Source organism: Nipponia nippon, unplaced genomic scaffold (genome assembly GCF_047370975.1).
Source record: "Nipponia nippon isolate SJK-2023a ecotype South Korea unplaced genomic scaffold, ASM4737097v1 scaffold_4, whole genome shotgun sequence".
Taxonomy (NCBI): Eukaryota; Metazoa; Chordata; class Aves; order Pelecaniformes; family Threskiornithidae; genus Nipponia; species Nipponia nippon.
Window position 1 is genome coordinate 11,847,706 of NW_028262358.1, and position 21,789 is coordinate 11,869,494.

The window sequence follows — 21,789 nt, forward strand, 5'->3', positions numbered from 1 at the left end:
ATTATATTGTCTTCTACACTATTTCTAAGGGTCTGTTTCTGAAGTGATGGATCATTTCTCTATGGCCAGAAAGTAGAAATCAAATGCATATGGCTGGAATAACAGAATAAATTAATCAAAATCTTTAGCCCAATGTGGACCCTCAGGAGATAAATCACTCATCTGAGATTGAGAGTGAGTTCAGCTGGGTGAAACAAAATAAAATTTGCCAGGCAATACTGTAGGTTTTAGCTGGTAGACACACTTATGACTACACACAGTGCTTGTGCCTGTGGGATTTTGCTATGGTGATTATTCAGAAAATTACTTCAAAAAATTCTTTTAATTCCAGGTGAGGTTTGCAGTTTCTTATTCCCTCAGCAACCTGGTCCAACTTAGCATTAAAGAAGCAACATGTACAGTACACATCTACCTCTTATGTATCTCATAAGTTCTTATATTTAACTTGAATTTCAGAACGCAGCTAACACTGTTTCAAGTCAAAAACTAGAGTAAAAAAGACTGAGAAGTATAAACCAGACACTACACTGAAATGGGATGAGACGAAGGTAAAGTGAGATCACAATTAAGTCATTATTATGCTTAATGGTCAGTCTTTACACTATCAAAATGTGTTCTAAAAAGAATTAATTAATCAAAATCCTCATGACTAACTAAAAAAACCAAATAATCAAGGTTGCAATAATAGTCTTAGCTAAACATTTCAGCTGTGTCTTAGGAGATGGACATATAGACAAACTACTACAGGATAAATCAGGGTGTGTATTTGCAGTACGTCAGCTGTAGTGTATGTGTTCACTCCTACCCACAAGTAAATACAACATGCTCATCCCTTAATAAAAGGGAATAAACTACTGGGCGCTTATCCTGGGAGAAAGGGTAGTTACTGCACGGTAGGTGATGTGTATTAAGCTCACACCCTAGTTTATGTGTGATTTGTTCATAAGCTCGCATCCTTATAAAGAAAGATGTTTCAGAGAAAGTCACAATAAAATAATATTGAAGGTCTACAGTTTAACTGACAAGGAAAAAGAAATCATTCACGGCAGAAATTCTTAAAAACACAAATATGATCAAATCAAGCAAGAATCCTTTGACAGTATTATAGATTGATTAAATACATCAGAGCCCAACATCTTAAATTTATTTTTTCATTTATTTTAAGCTAAAACTGGAAAAGAGGTTCTACATTGGCTTACTTACATCACTCTAGTGTCCAGTGCAGGTGGTCATGGCAAGCAAAAGCTTCACCCTGCTTGCCCTGAGATACCTTTAGTGTGGCTATCTGCAGCTGAGCTAGACCCCTTTACAGTCAAAGCTTACAGGTATATGTTCAAACTCTTAATGTCTAAAATCAGGTGAGCCAAATCCCACCCTTACTGCATAGATATGCGTGACTGGAAGCTCATGGTAGTCAGAATACTACTCTAATGTTAACCACACATTCAGTGACTTGATGAACTAGGCCAAGCAGAGATGCTTTTGAGATCTGCCCTCAAAAGACAGTTTCATACAACAAGCAGAAGTAACCTAATGAAATGCAGAAAAATAACTGATGTATGTCTTGTTCAAATTGTGCAACTTCTTGATGATGTTTTAACTAAAATTTTTGCTACTTTAAACTTCGCTCAAATCTTAAAATATTTCATCAAGAGAGTGCACAACTATGAAAACCTGCTTCTGCAACTCCATGTGATAGATCACTTCATCTGCACATGAATCTGTTGATAAATACACATTATCATATATAAGCAAAACTTGCTGATAACTCAAGAAGCAGTATTCAAACAAATATTACTAGACGGAATGCCAGTAATATTTCCCGAAGTTAAAAACATTCAGGGAAACAATCTCTTAAAACTATACTGTAAGCTTTTATTTTTCATTTGCTTTTAAGTGTCTCCTGGGAATGATGAGTTAAATGCTTGTTTAAGTCTGATAAATTTTAAGGGGCGATGCAAATGTTTTTTGCAATTCTTCATATTTCAACACTATGGATCAAGTGCTGTAACCCTAACTAAGACAAAATTCTTTCTCTTGTTCATTGGCTCAACAGTAACTACAGGTTTGGCCCTAGATGCAGAGCATTGCAGATCAGCACTCAGAGACCTCTGGCTCATTATTAATTAAAAGATTTTGCAAAACCCTACACACAGGCTAAAATTAAAAGAGCTTCTAAAAGTATCATTTGCAAGTAACTTTTATAGGCAGAATTTTATAGGGGCTCAACTAGAACCCACTAACTTGGCTGCTCATTCTCTCCTCCTGTCATCCAGGATACTATTTTTTTTTTCCGCCTCTGCTTCCTTCAATGTCCCCACAGGAGGGAGGGTCCCCACCTGAACCCAACCAGGCTATCTCCCATGGGGTCTCTGAAACTCTTTAGGACTAGCTTTTATGTCAAGTGTTGGTCATCACTTTGTGAGCCTCCCTATAACAAATTAAATTGCTAAGACAGTGACTCAACAACACTGCTCTTAAAGCTGCAGCCGCTGTTACCTTCTCTATACCAAAGACACTCCTATTTTTTAAAGGACCTAACGGTGTTGGGAAGTGCATTTTGTGTGGCTGAACATACAACAGCTTAAAAGGGGCTTATTTCCCTCTTCAAGCTGATTTTACACTAAGGAATCAAGACAGATTCCCCTGCTTCCCCCCAGTCATTAATCACAGCTGAAAACACAGGACTTCAGTTTCTACTGGAACTATTTTTTTTAATTGCAGTTCTCTACACTGATATTTAAGACAGAAAGACAGACAGACAGACAGAGACGCTTGCAGTTTGGCACTCCAAGGGTCAAATGCACAATAATTTTGCATGGTTAAGTAATAAAGCCACAGGGGCAGGAGTGACAAGAGGAGAGGTAGAAGTATTACTACAGCAGAAGCACCAGCTGCTCTTGTGCTAGATTCTGGGAACATTACTTGCCCTAACTCCACTGAGAAAGACTGCTCATGATAGTAATCACTCTGGCACTACCCATCTGCACAATCAGCCTTCTAGTTCCCAGAGGATCTCCAAAAATCACCCTGCCCTTCAACCCACTTGCCTTTTGTAATACAAACATATTGTGACACATCGCTTAAAACCAAACAAAACCCCCACCAAAACATTACACATACCACTTTCCCCTTGGCAGGGGATGAAAGAACAAGCCACATGTGAAAGATATTTAGTTATGCCATTTACTGCACTACTGGCAGGCACACAGTCACGATGGTGATGTGAGCAGCGTAACAAACAGCACAGAATAAAAATGTAACTTCTCAGTACTTCTAGAAAGCATAATGACTGGCATCCCTATAAACCACTGATGATTTTCTATTACTTTTATTAATACACCAGCAACACATTACATTTCATTAAGAAATATAAGGAGAAGGGACAGAGCAATCGTTTTCCTCTATATTGGTTCTTGTACTGCTCTCCTTAGGCCTATCCTAGAAGGATTCTGGGGTTTGGTACTGCATTGTAGCACCGTTTTCATTTGCAGTGTAATACATGCTGCAGGGAGCTCAGAAGACTGCACACAAGGTAAAGAAACACATCGGTAAAGTAAATGCTGTTTTAAATGAAAGGGGGAGGCAGTGCCAGCAAATATTTACTCTTATGTCTCAGGCGTGTTGCAGGAAACTTGTATTGGTCACATGCAACTTCAAAATTTGCATTCCCCTCCTAATTAAAAAAATATCTGGAGGACTGAAAGCGTGTTGTTGTTTTCTGTTGGCATTTGTTGTATATGTTGACTTCCCCAAGTAAAATATTTTGCAGAAAAACTAACTGAATTTAACGTGACTAAAAGACAATCCAAAAGGCAGTCTTTATACAATCATCTACATATTGTCTAGCATAAAGCTGTAGAGATATACTGTTCAAAGAGTTATTTTTGATTTTCCAGATTTCTAATGTTAGCTGACCTACTAGATACAGAGGGAATAAGCCTCAATTTGACATGTCAATCAAGAAACACAGCTGAAGATTTTTTTTTTGAGGTGAGCTGCTCATATGCACATTCACTCTGCTGTGCGTATAAGACCATTTACACTAAGGACTTTTTAAACCACAGCAGCATCCAGAGACAACTTGCTGATGACCCTCTGTCATGCACTGCACCCACAGTGTGTACATGGATGCTGGGAGCACTCACGTATTTAGTTTCTCTCCACCCTGCATTCCTAGGGTGAGGTGATTATGGGATCAGTAAGATAGAGGGAAAGTAGCTGGTTTGTGAACAGGCACAAGAAATATCTGTCTAGGAAACAAGTATCTACTGGCAAGTAATCCTCCTTTCTCTTTGAGTGACTCTTAATACATACATATTCATACCCTGGGTGGCTCTAAGCACTCTCTCACTAAGCACACAGGTTACGGGCTTGTTAGGAATATCCCTGGAATATCTCTGCCAAATGGCACATCATGCCTCCTAGCGTCTGATGGCAAAGTACTCAGGAAAGGAGGCTCCAGATGGCTGCTCTTCACATCTTGGGGAAATTAAGTAACAAATTCTACGGAAAGACTCTGAACAAAGTCTAAATTCAAGATTTTGCCTTGTCCCGATAAAAAGATAAAGCAGACTACCATGTAGTGAATAGAAAAATATTTTATCCCTGCAGGCATAAAAGGTTAATCTCTTGATTTAAGCAGATCACAAGACAAGTGAAACAGGTAACGTGACTCTTTAAGCCTGTAGGAGAAAGTCTGCCTTAAACTCCTGAACCTCTGTCATGGTCCCAAGCTCCGGGGATGGCCACCAAAAAGGTCACATTCATTTAAGGACGCAAAAGCAAACAAACAGGCATAGTCTCAAAGAGCTTCCTAAAAACAGGTGGCAGCAATGGAAGTTCCACTGAGGTCTCGGAGTAGAAGAAACGTCCTAAACCATGAGGGAATATACCTGCGGCCAAATGGGAAACAAACAGGGCAGCCTTCTGCAGTAGAGCAGAGCGACAGGGTAAGAACAGACTCAATATTGTGTAGCTTCAAAATGTAGTCCAACAGAAAGGGAAATCTCCCCAAAATGGTAAGGTCTAGGTGCACCCCATGTAGAGGTACTGATCCAATTAGCCACAGGCATACATAGCAGATTCCTGCTGTTGCTGAAGACCCGAACTGTCTTAACTAATTTGTCTCAGCACCTTTTTTTCCTTCTCAGCTTTCTGTGAAGGAAGAGGACTGGAGGAAAGACATGTCAAGAAGGCCAAGCAAGGGAAGATGAACACAACCAGTGCCCGTTATAGGGAGAAGACACCTCTGGAGTGGATGAGCTAACACTTCTCAGAGGTGTCCGAGGTGACCAGAAGAATTCCTGGGGAGCCACTAATCATAAAGTAAAAGCATTAAAAATGACACACTAGATGTCCCAGTCTTTGTCTGACAGCCTGAAATGCCTAGATCTTCCACTTGGTTCAGTGCTCCAGAAGACATACTCCTGTCACATGAACCTGACAGAAGCTCCATCCCTCCCAAATAAAAAACACCTTATGACACAGTAGGAAGAATCTAGTGACACCCTGTTTATCAAAATCACCGTCATGTTGTTGTACATTGACTGCTGGATGATGGCGACAATGTGTGGGAGGAATATTTGGTACACACACACCCAACAACTCAGCATTGCTGCCCACAGCCATATAGATGGGACTTCTTTGTGGACCCAACAGTCTGAGCCCTGAAACTGTCCAAGTACACAGAACAGACCCAGAGGAATGGAGAAGCGTCCATGACTGTGACTGAAGATGGCAGTAAAGGCTAGATGCCACCAAAGGCACCAGAATTGACTGAAAAAACATGCCTCATATATTGGGAGTCTTTTGCGAACATAAGCAGGCTGGAGCCTTGGATGCAGGCTGCTCATAGGGAACTTGACATGAGGTGTTAAGCTACTCCAGCACTAAGAAACACCATCAGTTTATAACTCCCTGTCCCTGAGATGAGAAGGAATCGATTCTTAGTCCCTATATTTTGTGGTCAGAAGGCCTGCTGCCTTCTGCCAGTGCAGGTTCTCTCTGGAAAGGAAAGAAAAGCTGGGTTTGGAAAACAGCAGTTTACATAGGATGCGACTTGTACATCTCTCTCCAGGGAGAAGGGAGCTCTTTCTAGAGCAGAGAAGGAAGAAAGGAATATAGGGTGAGTCTTCGAGCATACACAACTTAGAGCAAGTTGTGTATGAGCAACCATATGGATGAGAATAGGTGTTTTATATCCCTGGTTATTCTACTGCCTTCCATGATCCTAAGGGAATTCACAGCTGAGGAACAGACGAAACGAAGCCAAAGATCAAGACACCAGAACCTAATCCATATACATTGGTATCTACAAAGCTGAAACAACCCACTTCTGCAGCTCTAGAAACACCTGACAACTTTATAGGAGGGAGAAGGGGCCTGGGATAGTGGCTTTATGGCTTCAATGGCCAAATACAGAAGATAGGGCAATGTCCCTGTTTGAGAAATACAAGCTGTGAGCCTACACCACAGCCAAAGTATGACAGGACTTAGATCACCACCCTCATTGGCCTCTGTGGACTCAGAAGGCACAAAAGCCATGTTGTGAGTAAACATTGAGCTTGTCCAAAGAGAGTAACCACAGGTGGAAACTGCAGCTCAGAAACGTATCCTCATTAGATCATTAGAAATCCCATGGTTGTACCCTGAGCTGCCCCTGCTCAGTGTGGTTCTTTTCCACAGCCATTACAGAGTGGCTCCTGGGGTTTGGTCAAAGGTGGCAAATGCTCCTTGCTATTTTCTGTGGGAAGAAAAGTCTTGGAGCTCTGAACAGGAAAGGTTGAGTGCAGCTTCAAACTTGGGAATTCACTATGGATTGGCATCTCAAGCAGCTGCAAACTAAGGAAGTCATACACCCCTCTTTTTTTTTTTTTTTATGGAAGCAGATAGAAGCCTGCATATCCGGACATGGAGTTGAGGACGGCAGAGATGCCTGCTGTCTTGGTGCTCCTTTCTGGCCTTGGGGCCGAAGCCTTATCAGATTAAAAACTTACAGAGCTTGTATTTCTCACTCAAATAGAACAAGAATGGGCATGTCAGTCTGGAAAGGGGATTAACACCTACCACATGGTGCAAGATGGGATGCCAGAAGGCTTAAATAAGGAAGCCATAAAAGCAAAAACAAGAAGAATGGAAGAGATACAATTAAGTTATAACAATGGGGATTGTGCTAATGAAGAATAGCTGTGATGCAGTGAAGATTGCAGTAAAGGAAGTTCTGATATAAACCAGCATCCATGTGGAACAGAGGTGCTTGATAGTATGTGTTGCTCATTTATACCAGATGAGGTGAGTACTAGTAACACACCTGATAGGTCTAAAAGTCTTAGTTCAACTCTTTGCTGGCAGCCCCCAGTGGCAAATACACATAAGGCTGTGACTCAAAGGATAAATTCATTTTCCAGTGACAACTCGGTCACTGCTATTACTACCTCAGTACTGCATGCAATAATTGTACTTAATCAAAATAACAATTTTCATTTGTAGCCTTACAAGAAAAAAATCATGTTTCATTAAGCATTTGCAATTAATGATGAATTATGTAATACAAATCTATTACCTTCTACATCAGGGTCTCCAAATGGATTTAATTCTGCTGTGTCAGGATCACCAAAAGGGTTCATACTGGAGTTGGCCAGGTCTTGCTCCTCTTCGTCCAGAAAATTAAGCTTATTGATAAGCTCTAGAAACAGGTTGGAATATTGTTTTAATATTGATACAAACTGTTCATCTAACATATTTCAAGCTCAAAAACACCCCGTACCACCAGTCCCTCGAAACACTGCACCAGGGTATGGCACGAATTGCACAACTACGCTAATGCACTTCAGTTGTACACCAACAAAGGAGAAAAAAAAAAGTGAAATGAATTAAAACTTCTCTTCGCTGATCAGAACATTAAGTAACAGAAATGACTACTAAGAAAACCTTCTATTATCTTCATTAAATAAATGTTGCAGAACATCTAACTAGCTAAATACAGCAATTTCTTTTCGGTTGTTCACATACGTGTTAACTAACGGCAGGAAATTTTAAGTTTTGGATGCAACATGCACGTAAAATCAGAGAGGGGACATTTTGTCAAGTTAGAGAGGTCAAGTGTTATTGACTGCACAACTAATGTTCTAGGTTTGGAGTCTGAAGGGTTTTTTTTGTCATTTTTTTCTTTCTTGTTCATTATCAGATGACAACAGAGCTGTAGAGGACGTAGGCTTTTTCTCTATAGTGTTGTTACCTGTTGGAAGCACTACAAATTACTGAGAGTCATGCTGGGTGGAAGCACAGAGATAAAACTGACAGCTGAATACAAGCAGGAGTCAAAAGGTAACAGGTCACAGTAAATACAGACAATCAGAAACAGAAAGAAAGGAGGAAAGCTCTTAGACCTTCAGAGGAACTGGCTGATTTAGCTGAAGGCATATTTGCTCGCTTTATGCAGTCATCTTGATCTTCATCTAAGCTGCTCAGAGCATTCAACTGGTTTACAATTTCTGTAAATAGAAGCCAGTCAAGACAAACGTAAGGCAAGGGCATTTAATGACACAGAAGTGGAACTAACACTGTTACTAGAAAGAGAGTGAGTGAGGGAGAGAGAGGGTAAAAGAGAAGATACTCAGAGTTAATTAAAAGAATACATTTAGAACAAGTCCTTACAATGATATACCTACAGTAAAGCACCTGTATAGGTGTTTCAGTGATAATTTAACAGGAAACCCAGTTAACAGACATAAACAAAACTTGCCGGATTCCTGGTGTCAGCAACAGTAATTAGTTTTATGAGGATGAGTACACACATCAGTTCAAAACTTAGATGCATTAGATATAATTTAAAAACTTTTCCTGCTCATGAAGAAAATATGAATTTTAAACCATTGTCAATCAACACAAACCAGCCCCAGAACAATTTACCTCCCTCCCAAACCCTTAAGGCTACAGAAAACGAATACATACACATACATTTCATATAGTTTATTTATTTATACACACACACTCTGATTACTTAACATTTACAATCAGTCACCATTAAATTCTGACCTACAACAAGCTGAATTTATTTAATAGTTCTAAAAGATATGATCAGTATTGTGCTATGAGAATGCATGCTGAACATACATATTAGTTGACTTTGCCACTGTAATGCTATGCAAGTAACACCTTACTGCTTGGTAAAATCCTATTTCACCTTCTATCCATAGTGGAGAGCTCTGAATCGCCATGGACTAATAATTTTTAAAATGTATGAATGTTTAATTCTAGCCAAGACATTGATGCCTCCATAATTCTGGAAGGAAAGAAAGAAGCAAAAACCAACTAGGTCTTAGTGGCTCCTGCCCCAAGGGGAAAAATTCCCCTCTGATCCCCTCCTAAAGCAGTCCTATCCACAGCATCTGACAAATGCAGTTTCTGTAGTAATGAGGATTGAACCTGGGGCATCTCTGAAAGACCTCAAGCATAGGTTTCTGTGGAGAGGGGACAGCCTTCCTCGTCCTTTTGGCTGACAAACAGGCAGGAGAAACCCGTGCAGCAGAGGTGATTCTGTTTGTTGAATAACATTGCCCCTCTGACAGGTTTTTTCATCTCCTGTCTTTTCCCAATGAAATAAATGGATGATGTCTTCTGGTGTCACCAGTGAAGTTAAAGCTACGTAGATGCCTTTACTGCACACTTCTCATGCCAATCATTCTTGGATTTCTTTTCAACTCCAATTTCTTGTGTAGACAAGAAGTGACTTCTTTGTAACGCTTTTAGTTCGCTGCTGTTTTGAACTTGACTTCTTCTCATATGGCTTTTGTTTGGGAAAGCAAACATTTGTCACTGAATCTCATACGGTAATCTTCGTTCTAGGAACTAGTTACAAGGAGCAAGATATTGGACTGAAGTGAAAAATTGAGTAGTATTCTGACTGTCCCAACTCATGTTGGTGCCCACAGCCACCCAGAACTTCCTTAGCAGAGGGGACTCACGCTTTCTCACAGGGCAACACCTTCACCAGTTGACACACTGACACAACTCAATTTCATGCCTTCACAGACAACATAAATAGCCAAAAGCAGAGTCCAGAACCTGAAAATATTCCAGTCATACGGTTAAAAACTTCTTTTCCAAATTTAAGCTGCTTTGCGAAGACATGCCAATCTGCAAACTACCGAGTGAAATGATCTATTCTGCCAATATCTATTGGACAAAATCTATGCTGACAATGACAAAGCCACAGCAGAATTCCTCTTTAGCGCACCTCCTAACTGTTCTTGACCTTAAAGCAAAAATCTACTCAGATGGGATTACATTTATATCTATCTACACAGTTAATTTCACCATCCTCACTTCCTTATTTTTAGCTCCAACAAACAAGACTATTGTCCTGAAAAATAACACCAAAACTGCCCCAAAACTCTTCACTTCCTGAGTATAAAATCATATATACACCTTAGAGATCTGAACAATATAATACTATCTTCTGGGAATTTTTAAGACTTAAGATACACAATGGAAAATACCTTGCTGTACTCAAATAAAACAGAGTTGACCTTATAAAACACTAGTACAAACGAATTACAAGTTTAAAACAGGCTGAGATGCTGACATGATTTACAATTTATTATGCCAGCATGTGAAAAAAACCCAAAACAATTACAATTCTGTTTTTATTGTCAGAAAATAACAAATTAAGTTCAGAGCTTTAAAAAGAGGGAATTCTTTGATGTGGTCTGAATCACCTGGTCCCATCTGCCAACCTAAACACTCGTATGCACTACAATGTTTCTCATTACAATATCAAATGGTTTATGTCATATTTTGGAGTGTGGAAATGGTAGGTTGGAGATTTATGTCCTGTATTATCTTTTATAAATCTCATTATCTACAAACGTATACTAGCTTGTTCTACAAGTATGTCATATAAATCACTGGGTTTTTTTCACTCTTCCCTCTTGCTCTCCCTTTTTTTTTTTTTTTTTTTTTTTTTAAAGCAGCTTGGTGCTACTGACAAAGAAGATTAAAGGTATCAGAAGTTGACACAGGAGGTATGGTTTTGCAAATGGCAAGAAAGGGTTACACATATTGCTCTCCAGAAGCCTGCTCTTGCAGTATACTGGGATTCAGCCTCCTGCAATAGGTAGCACATGGGCACATTGCTGAGTCCACGTGGCGCCCCAGGGCAGTCATCGTGCTCCTGTGCAGATGGAGCAGGAGGCAACTATCAACTTCAGCATGAGGCTCTAAGTATCAATTAAAACATTAAAAGAAGCAGTGTATTTATTACTATCCTAAGTTTGTGAGTTATGAGCCACATTTCTTCAAGTATGCCAGGATGCCTTGTCTTCAAACGAAGACTAAGGACAGGATAATTCTGGGCAGTTTAAATTCATCTATATTAATAGTGTAGAAGCAAAATATTTGAAACTTATTTCATGGCTACAAACATCATTTTCAAGTTCACATAAAACAGAACAGTTAGGTGGAGATACAGCTTTTACATATGTAAAATTTAAACAAGAAATATTGGGAAGGAAGTCAGGAAAAATCTGAGACGGAGGGAAATTTTTTTAAAATTAAAGCGGTGCTTTGAATGGAAAACATCTTTCAGTCTGATCTTAAGGTCAGTTGTACGGCAACAGCTCGCATGTTGACCACACCAAATTCCACCGTGCTTTTGAGGTAGGTCAGTATTGCGCCACTTATTTCATAGCTGAAGAAACAGAGGCACAGATACTTACCCAAGGTTAGGCAACACATCAAGGAAGAGAAGCAGCGTTTCCTAACTCACCTGCACCATCTACAGCCCCATTCAGCAGGTCTCTTCTTCTCCTAGTGGTGGATATATTTATCCATCTATAAAACTGTAACTTTGGGCCCAGTAAAAAAATTAATGAACTTCTGTATGTTGCAAAAAGCAACAATGTCTGTGATAAAGATTTGCAGCAGCTTCTGTAGCTGTGGCTTGAGAATGACAACGTTTCAGTCATCAAGTCATCCAACGTTTCTGTGAGAAGACCTTGAGTCAAAAGGAAGATAATAATCCCTTCTGCTTTACTGCTTGTACTTTACTTTTTCAAAGCTCACTTACAAACATTAACCATATAATTCTCCCATCATTCCTGTGAAGTAGCTACAGCCAGTATCCCCATTTTACAGTTGGGAAAACAGGCACACTGAGGCAAAGTGATTTGCCGCAGGGGACTCTGAGTCAGTGAAGGCATTCCAGCTTGCTCAGCTGCCAACACCCTAACATGGCAACAGATGAGAAAATGTTGGGAGCAGCAAGCTTTCAAAACGGTTATGTAACTTACTCAGTTAACTTTATGGGATTCTGTGAACACAATTATTTTTGAAAGAAATTTTCAAAAGAGTACTTCATTACATCAGTTTTCTTCCATTTCCTTCTTTCTATATTTCTTCCTATTTTTCTACAATGATTCCTATCTCTCTCTCTCGGTTCCTCAGCTCTTCTCCTTGTGTTTTATTACTTTTTCCCATTCATTATATTTATTACAGGAGTCACTCCAACTGCCAATGAAATCAGTCTTGAACACATGTTGAAATAGATCCTTTACATTTTACTTATTAATGTTTACTTACTGTCCTATGTTTTATGTTCTCCCATTTGCTTGGGAAACTACATGCACTCATTCTCCTTCAACATCCCTCTCATCCCTCTCCTTGCCTAATGCGGGAAAACTTAGCCAGACTAATGAAGCAACTCAGCTGTTGTAGCCAACACAAGAAGAAAAAGTCCAAGGCTGACCTTTTGCCCCCTCAGGTTTCCTTAATGATGCATCTACAAAAAACCCAACCCAACCCTCCCATCTTGTATCATTAGAAAACAGTATCAGAACAGGCTGAACAATGAGCAGATATAGTTTAGTTCACAATTTATTGCTTCTGCCTTTCAAGTTGGTATTGTAATTGCACATCAGACAGCTCACCCCTCCCCATCTATCTCCAGGGATGTCCTACATAGCCAAAGGACAGTGGACAGACTAGACTGATCTACATCAGCTTTTTGCTTGTTCAGGAATCGTTTGTTGGCTTGTTTAGATGCTGAATGCTGCAAAATCAATAAAGTTGAGAAGCCAGATCTGCTGCTTTTCAACTACTGTCCTGCATGTGGGTTTTCCATAGCAGTCCTCAGTGCTTTATCTAGGCATATCTTAATAAAACACGCCTGCACAGTAGTTTATTTAGACTTTATGTAGCCTCTCCTTTATGCGCCCTTGTCTTCTCTGTGATTATTGGATGCCCTGGTGAATATGTCAGGTTTTGCTTGGTGTTCTGACACGCACCTGAATTATTCTGGTTACACTGGTAAAGGAGAGGAAGACCTTGTAGAATGATTTCAGTGTGACCAGACTGGTATTTCTCCACTCCATGACCAAGAGTGCATTATCTCTGTCTCTCAAATATTTCATTCTGGACTTTCCAATCTGGTCTGTGCCAGACACATACAGCATAAGTAGAGATTTGGTCAGGGTACAAAATGTTTAATTAAATATGTAAAGCATGGAGAAAACATATTTGCATCCTTTCACAACACTAAATATAACTAAGTAATAACCGCTTCAGGCTGAACCTTTCAATTGCAACGAAAACTCAAAAAGAAGAGATGCAACTAATGTTTCATAGCACTGAAACAACGTTCCTCAGGAATTTCAAGAATATATTTGACAATTCACTTCTCTGCTTGGGATGCTCTTCCCCACCTTAGGGAAGGATCCCATTATTTCAACAGACATTTTTAAAGAGCACTGGCAGGCTTGAAGGCTGGCACCAGAAGTTTATTTGTCTTTTCCTGATTCTTTTACACTAAGAGTTCCTACAGAACTCATCTGGAGCAGTACTACATAACGATCTCCACCAACAATTTAACATCATCACATCCTGAGCTGACTTGCATCAATTAGTTCAGCTATCCTGGACACACTAAGCATTGTCACCAGTAAGCAATTCAAATGTAGGTTATGCTATCTCACTTCAAACAACCTGACTATCAAATTCTGTTAAAGTCCTTTAACAGACTCCTGATTTCATTTCCACGAGACACCCCCAACCAAAAGGCAGAAGTATGCTGCCTGGAATTACCATGTTATTGAGCCGAACCTCAGCACCCAGCCATGGCACAACTCATTTCGCAGTTATTCTCACAAACTGTCTTCATTATTTCACTTCAGCTCATCCTCTTGCTTTCTCGCTTGCTGACCCCTTCCCTCCATCTTTTTACTCCTCTTTTCACTCTGGTTCTTTGCTTCCCTAAAATGCTACCTACTTAGTGTATTCTCTCCTAAAAACAGGACACACATACACACACACAAATCAATGCTCTTAAATTCACAAATATTAAACTTTGTTGAGTTATGGATGAGTCCCTCTTCATTCAAAATATCCTAAATTTTGGTTTGGTTCGCGTTGTTTAAAATTAAATACAAATATAGCATAAGGATAAAATCCATGGAACGCAGCTGGCAATTAGCTAAGGGAACTATATTTTACCATCTGTGTGGCAAAACCAACCTGTAATTTTTGCAGCCTTTTCCTCTTGATTCACTCTGTTTTCTTCATCTTCTTCATTGTCTTCCTCAAAATCATCTAGATTTCCAATATCAGCTTGTTTCATACTCATCAAACTAGCCAGGCTTTGCATGTCTTCATCCCTAAATAACAAATTGCAAACCAGGCATTAAAATGCAGTCTGTTAATACCACATCTGATACTGCTGCATTATTAAAAATCCTTTAAATATTTTTATGCTTTCTTTTCTTCAGGGAGGTCTCTGATCTCAGATCTGATCTTGAATATAGTGAAAGAACAAAATGAATGCACTCATGTATATTAATTTCTGAAGGGAAAGTTTTCTATTAACAAAATTCTAAAGGGTAAAAACAGTCCTGCCTGTGCATTAGGAGTCAACTTAGCAACTGCTTCTCAAAATTTTAAACCAGCCCAGAAATGCTAGTAAACACTTATCTGGTCTCCTTTGGTTGAAGTTAATTGCTTGGTCAGACCTATTGTCCATATGCTGCATGTGACACCTATCACTATATTCATTCAGAACTCCTGACACTGTTACAGAAATTAAAATCCCTTTTCTAAACATCTGAATTCATTAACAAGATAAAAACCCATTATATAGCAATGGCCAATTTAAATTCTCATTTGACTGTATCTCATATATATATATATATATATATATATCTTTCACATAACTGTACCTTTCATATCAAATGTATGTTTGATGAAAAGACGACAGCATGCAAAGATTCAGAGAAACTGACGTTCTACATTTGTTTCATAAAAACCCCAAGATTTTTGAAGTACATGATATCATTCTTGAAGCAACAGCAGTCTTACCCATTCTCGTTTAAAACCATTTCAATAGGTTTATTGAGATGGTTAATCAATTTATTTTTTTTAGCTCCTTACAATAAAACAGTCTGGGGATTGCCTGGCTAGGGAGCACCTCTGCTGAAAACAGTCTGGGGATCTTGGTGGAGAGCAAGCTTAAGGAGAGCCAGCACCATGCCCTGGCAGCCAAAGGAGGCAGACAGCATCCTGAGACACATTAAAACAGGACCACAAGCAGCAGACTGAGGGAAGTCATGAGCCCCGTTTACTTGGAGTTCATTGGACTGCATCTAGGGTACTTCACCCAGTGTTGGGTCCCACAGTACAGGAAATGGTGCTGATAAACTGGAGCAATGTCAGCAGAGGGCCACTGACATGGCTGGGGGCTGGAGCACTTGCCCTACGAAGAGAGGCTAAGGGAAATGGACTTGTGGAGCCTGGAGAAGAGACAGCTTCAGGAGGACCTAGCAGCACCCTACCAGCACCTATGAGGACATTGCTGAGAAGCCAGTGGTGCAAGGCAGGAGGATGACAGACAGTGAACACAGATTGAAACCAGAGAAATTCTGATCTGATGTGAGAAAAAAGTTGGAACAGTCATCAACAAGCGGTGGGATGGGTTGCCCAGAGAGGTTGTACAGGTCCCTTCCAACCTGAATTATTCTATCTTCTTTGAAGTTGACCATGATAAAACCAGATGCACAGATTGTGTGCCTAACAATGCCAAGAAAACTATACAAATTATTTTAAAGGTACCACTTGTAGGAATAAAAAAAGACATACTAATCATGCCTCAAATCTGCACAGAAACACAGAGGCACTTAAAACATGGGATTAAACTCAGGGCAATTAAACTGGGGGCAATCATTTGCTACTCTGCGCATTCAAAGTAATCAGCATTACAGAACCCACGGTCACGTAAGACAACTAAGTACTTCTACCATGTAAGAAGTATTAATAAACATAAAATAAGTAACTATCAACAAGTCAGAAAGACCTTTCTCTTCATGCAAAATTCTCAAGGTTTCATCTTCCCGTTTTGATAACCAATGGTTAAATCAACTCTTTAAGCACAGGGGAGAAAACGTAGCACCCTATAGAGGCATTGATGGCCGGGCTCTTTTATGCACTGAAGACAAAAAGCTGGAGCAGTTGGCACTCAGATCTTGTAAATCACTTGTTCATGTAAAGTTTAGAAATTAAAAGGTCTCCAAAGTACTATTTATTTTTACTGTCCTTCCTGTATTCATATTTTATAATATTTTTTTCTGTGTTTCAGAAATAAGATGATTTTTGGTACTGCACAGCAACAGGCTGCAGTATTTTCTTTATAAAGTGCATGAAATAAAATTAAAAGTAAATCTCACTTTATGGAACTACTACAGTTTGTAAGAGATGTAAATAAACCTTGGCCTAGCTACCTTTTCTTGCGTGTTCATGTATATGACATCTGAATTCTCCCTCTTATTTTGACTAGTAGGACAATCTCTGTTTACACATACTGGAAACCAATGCTTTCACAAAGAACAGCTTATTTTTTTTTTCATCAGGTCCCTGGTTCAGGGCAATATTAAAGACCTGTTGTTAACTTACTGTCTACCTGACTTACAGTTCTCAGTCTGAAACCTATTGATTTCAATGAGAAGAAGGTATATGTGATCCTAAATGGATCAGCTTTTACAAATTATGGCCTCAAAAAGCACTAAGAGCCTAGTATAGCTATTTACTGTATAGTTCATTGATGTTGGTTGTTCCAAAAAAATTAGGAAGTTATCAGATACTGACTTTTTGATTCCCATTTTCAGCTGCAATACCATGTTAAACCACAGTTAAATACTTCAAAATTTCATTCTTATATGGTAGGTCAAAATTTGGTTCACAACAGGTTAATCAGAGAAGGGAAACAGTAATAGTAATTAATTGTAATTAATGCATCTGTGGCTTTCAAAGCATGCAGACAAAAAACCTTTTTGTGTCAAAATGTATGCCTTAACATGACAGTCATGCTGTTCATGCAACAGTTTTGGGGCACTTGTATCGCAGTGGGCAATGTCTACAAGTGCATTCAGAATACTGAAAGCTAGAAGTAAACTGTTAGTCTCTTGGGGGAAAAAAGAAATTTAAAAAGAGGTAAAAGAACCTCTAGGGCAGTAGTTTCCCCATCTACCCCTTTTTGTTCTGCCATTTGAATCAGAAATAGTGTGGCCAGCAGGACTAGGGAAGTGATCATCCCCCTGTACTCGGCACTGGTGAGGCCGCACCTCGAGTACTGTGCTCAGATTTGGGCCCCTCACTACAAGAAGGACATCGAGGTGCTGGAGCGTGTCCAGAGAAGAGCAACGAAGTTGGTGAAGGGTCTAGAGCACAAGTCCTTTGAGGAGCCGCTGAGGGAGCTGGGGTTGTTTAGCCTGGAGAAGAGGATGCTCAGGGGAGACCTTAGCGCTCTCTACAACTACCTGAAAGGAGGCTGTAGCGAGGTGGGGGTTGGTTTCTTCTCCCTAGTAACAAGTGATAGGAAGAGAGGAAACAGCCTCAAGCTGTGCCAGGGGAGGTTTAGGTTGGATATTAGGAAAAATTTCATCACCGAAAGGGTAGTCAGGCACTGGAACAGGTTGCCCAGGGAAGTGGTTGAGTCTCCATCCCTGGAGGTATTTAAAAGACGGCTGGATGGGGAGCTTAGGGACATGGTTTAGTGGTGGACTTGGCAGTGCTAGGTTAACAGTTGGACTCGATGATCTTAAAGGTCTTTTCCAACCTAAGTGATTCTATAATTGTATGATTCTCACATTCCCATATTCTAGAGACAGAAAGGAAAAGCAAAACAGGATGGGTGACAAACAATCCATCCTCCAGCCACAAGAAGTTGTTAACATCTGACATCTTGAATCTGACAGAATTTGCAGGAGAGGTTATAGGACCTGCAAAAATAATCTGTATCCTCTGCCTTCCAAAGGCTGTTGAAATAAGGGACAGAACCAGGTGAGTAAGTAGGGGGAGTGGTAATCAGTGCCCAACTGAACTCTTTTCACACAATGGTCTTGTGTTCAACCCGAAATCTTACTTCTGACTCCACTCTCTCTCACCTTACAGTTGGCTTTGTCCTTCTTTCATTCTTTGTGAAATATAAATAGGTGAAATAGAAATAAGTTCTCCTTCCCACATTTCCCTTCCAGTCTGTTGATGTACACTCCTGCTGATTTCAAACCTGTAGATATTTTTAAGCTACTGTTATTTAAAATGTCTATAATGGTAGAGGATAAGCCATTTGTCTCTGAAGAACACAAGACTAAAATCAGAGTAAGAAACGACTTTTATTCAGCTAAGAAACTAAGTATGGCAGGAATGATAGGTATGCTGAAGGATACTCTTAAATTCTGTCATTCTATACAGAAAGAGATGTTTATCCAAAGAATTCTTTGAAAAGCAACACAAAGGCTATTTGGTTAAAAAAAAACAAAAAACAAACCACAACACAACAAAAAAAAAACCCCAACAACTTACGTGGCTTTTCCTTCCCTCAGGAAAATACAAGATAAAGAGAACTGTAGTGTGGCAGATACCACTTTCTTAGACAAAGGCTTGAATTTTAACTTGACATCTGTCTGTGTAGGCATGGGGCTTGCATATTGCTTCATGTTGATGCTGCTCGTGGCAAGCGCTTTTCTGCGTCCAGAAGGAGATTCCTGAAAGCAAAGGAAAACCAAAATAAACGTAAAAGGTGCTGTTACACTAAAACCTGCGTGTGCATAAAATAAAACATACACTTATTAAATCTGCATCATTCTTTTTGCAAGGATGCAGGCAGCAAGGATTGCTATGGTCCCTTCTAGAGGCAGAAACCCATTTCTTAAACTAGGTCAGCCACTAATGGTAGCTCTTTGAACACCTGCTTAGTGCAATGGAAAAAAAAAAAAAAAAAAAGGTTATTCATTGTGATTAGTGGTCTTCCATCTGAGAACCTAGGTCTTTAAGGGCTTGAGCTTATAGCAGCATCCACAGCACACATCTGTTTAAGCAAGCAGGAATATATCTCCATTTCTTCTGATAGCAATCTGGACTAGTTCTGTCCAAACTTGGATAGTCCTGGACTAGCACTTCCAACCTATGGAAGATATCAGTTTCAATTATGCATGTATTTCTTTACATAACAGTACAAGGCCATCAAGTTAATATGTTGAACTGCTATCTGTGTTTAATGTTCAAATATAATGTCTGAATATTCTTCAAAGCGATGGTACTTCTCACTAGTGTTGTACATGTACTATTAGCAGTGGTAGGTTTCTGAAATTAAGATTGACAATGCTTCCAAAACTATTGATAAAAATTTTGCAAGGGAAAAAAAAATGAAAAGCAAGAAAGAGAATGATAAAAGCCTAGGTTATATTTCAAAATAAAGGTGTTGCTCACAGTTTAACAATTCAGACAAATTAATCTAAAATGCATCTAAGCATGTACTCCCTTGTTCCATCTAATATTAGCATCAGCATCAAAGAAATATGCAATAACGCTCTAGTAACAAAAATAAAACAAAAAGCCCTGCTGTTAACTCTTTTGAAAAATGTTCTCACAAAAAGACTACATTTTACTGCAGTTGACAATTTGTGTTGAATGAAGAATACTAATTCAACCAAAACATTCAAGCATCTTTTTTCAACGTACTTGACATTTCCGCCCAGTAGAATAAGTCAGAATGTAATATGTCATCCCCAAAGAATACCTTGTTTAAAAAACTAGCCTTATCTGTCAGATTATGCACAGCAATATTATACAGAACTATTAGTGCATGTAGATACCTTATGAATGAATTTCAAAAATGCATCAAACACTTGAGAAGGATTTAGGCCCTCTCAGAAGAAATACTTAAGAATATGCAAATACTCTCAACTGAATCAAACTGAACAGATGCGACTATCACAAACAATATGAGTGCTCTTTCCCTGGCCACGACTGTCAATCAAAGAGTGAGATTAAGGTCCAAGGTTCTGACAATGTGTAAAATGGGAAGTATGATCAGGGAGTTTCAATTATTACACAGATATGAACAACAATAATCTGTTATTGCACAGTACCTTTAGCATAACTAAACATTACAACTCATTATACCAAACGCAAGATTTACTGCGGCGCCTGTTCAGAAAGCAACATAAGAGACATGGCACTTCTTTTTAGAGTGTTCACCAGGTAAACGTAGGGAAGCAGTGTGCATCTTAACAGCAACTTGTTTCGTAAAGCTAAATTTTCAGTATTCATATTATGGTGTGAAAATGGTGGTCAAGGTGAATAGAAAGGAAGTTTGCTTAAACCTCTGCTAGTTACTTTTTTTAAGTATCTTTAGAGAAAACTGGTATACTTAATGTGGTGTGCAAACATTTATGCAACTGGCATGGTAAAAACTACTTGCCAATTCTGGTGCATGTGCTTTTCTGCCAAACAGAAAAGGAGCAACCAGAAATTACAAAGTAACTTGGAGCCACATGGAGAAGACAAGGGGCAAGGGGTACAAGTTGCACTGGGAGAGGTTTCGTGTCAATATAAGAAAGACATTTTTTACAGCGAGAGTAATCGGTCACTGGAACAACCACCCCAGGGATGTGGTAGAGTCCCCATTGCAGGAGGTTTTCAAGATGCGACTAGACAGGGCGCTAGATAATCTCATCTAAGCTCCCTTTCCTGTGAATTTCCAGACGATCTTTCCAGATCCCTTCCAGGCTGGGCTGTTTGATGGTTCTACGATTCTAACTTGCATATGCCCTCACCTGCAGTCAGGCCAAAGGCAAACATTTCCACCTATGGGCTATAATGACCAGGAAACATTTGTCACACTTTGGACTTGAGTCTTCTTTGAATTGGTTGGGATAAGCTTACGCTTGCAGACAAAAACCAGTTATACCCTAGCTGGTTTCAAAATCCGTATTATGGTATCAATGTTATTCTTACTGAAATGATACTTAGCAACATAACTCGAATATGTGGAAAGACTCTTCATTTGTTCACTATTCCCAAATTATGCAATTAGGTTTTCCTTTAAAAAAAAAAGCTCAGATTTTTTTTTTCCTTTTTAAAGATGCATGTCTGTTGTCATGTCCTCACTCCCCTTCATCAATGCAAACACCCCAAAAAAGATCAGGTGTATCTACACCCAGTGAGAAATGGGCATAGGGAAGAAATCACGAACACTGGTACTTGGTTGCAGCCTTCTAGATGAACCTCTGATCAGCCATACCGTTGCCCGTGTTCTGACGTATTCTTCGCAGTGACTATAAAAATCATGTCCCCGCAGCTGTAAACATCCCCAATTTAACAAAGACCTAGATTACTTCCTTCCTTACCTCCAATGCCTTCTCAGTGCTGGCTCACCTGTTACACCCTATGCTACGAGAGCAACACACAGATTTCCCACGAGGTCCCTGCGAGGTATCATAGGGAACACAAGGACACTTCAGTGAC

The 21,789-nt window shown here is 39.5% G+C and overlaps 1 protein-coding gene across 15 annotated transcripts in view; it reads right to left on the bottom strand.

Annotated features, from left to right (window-relative positions):
- Positions 1 to 21,789, bottom strand: part of EHBP1 (EH domain binding protein 1) — a 227,228-nt gene that overhangs the window by 122,840 nt on the left and 82,599 nt on the right. For 11 of the 15 annotated variants that reach the window (XM_087775733.1, XM_087775727.1, XM_087775730.1 and 8 more), the window contains exons 6-9: positions 18,844 to 19,025; positions 14,512 to 14,651; positions 8,391 to 8,495; positions 7,565 to 7,687 (exon numbers count right to left, since the gene is read on the bottom strand). In XM_087775733.1, coding sequence (XP_087631859.1) covers positions 7,565 to 7,687; positions 8,391 to 8,495; positions 14,512 to 14,651; positions 18,844 to 19,025 — 550 coding nt within the window. The remainder of the gene's footprint in view (positions 1 to 7,564; positions 7,688 to 8,390; positions 8,496 to 14,511; positions 14,652 to 18,843; positions 19,026 to 21,789) is intronic. The other 4 variants (XM_087775735.1, XM_087775739.1, XM_087775737.1 and 1 more) reach the window with 1 other exon arrangement.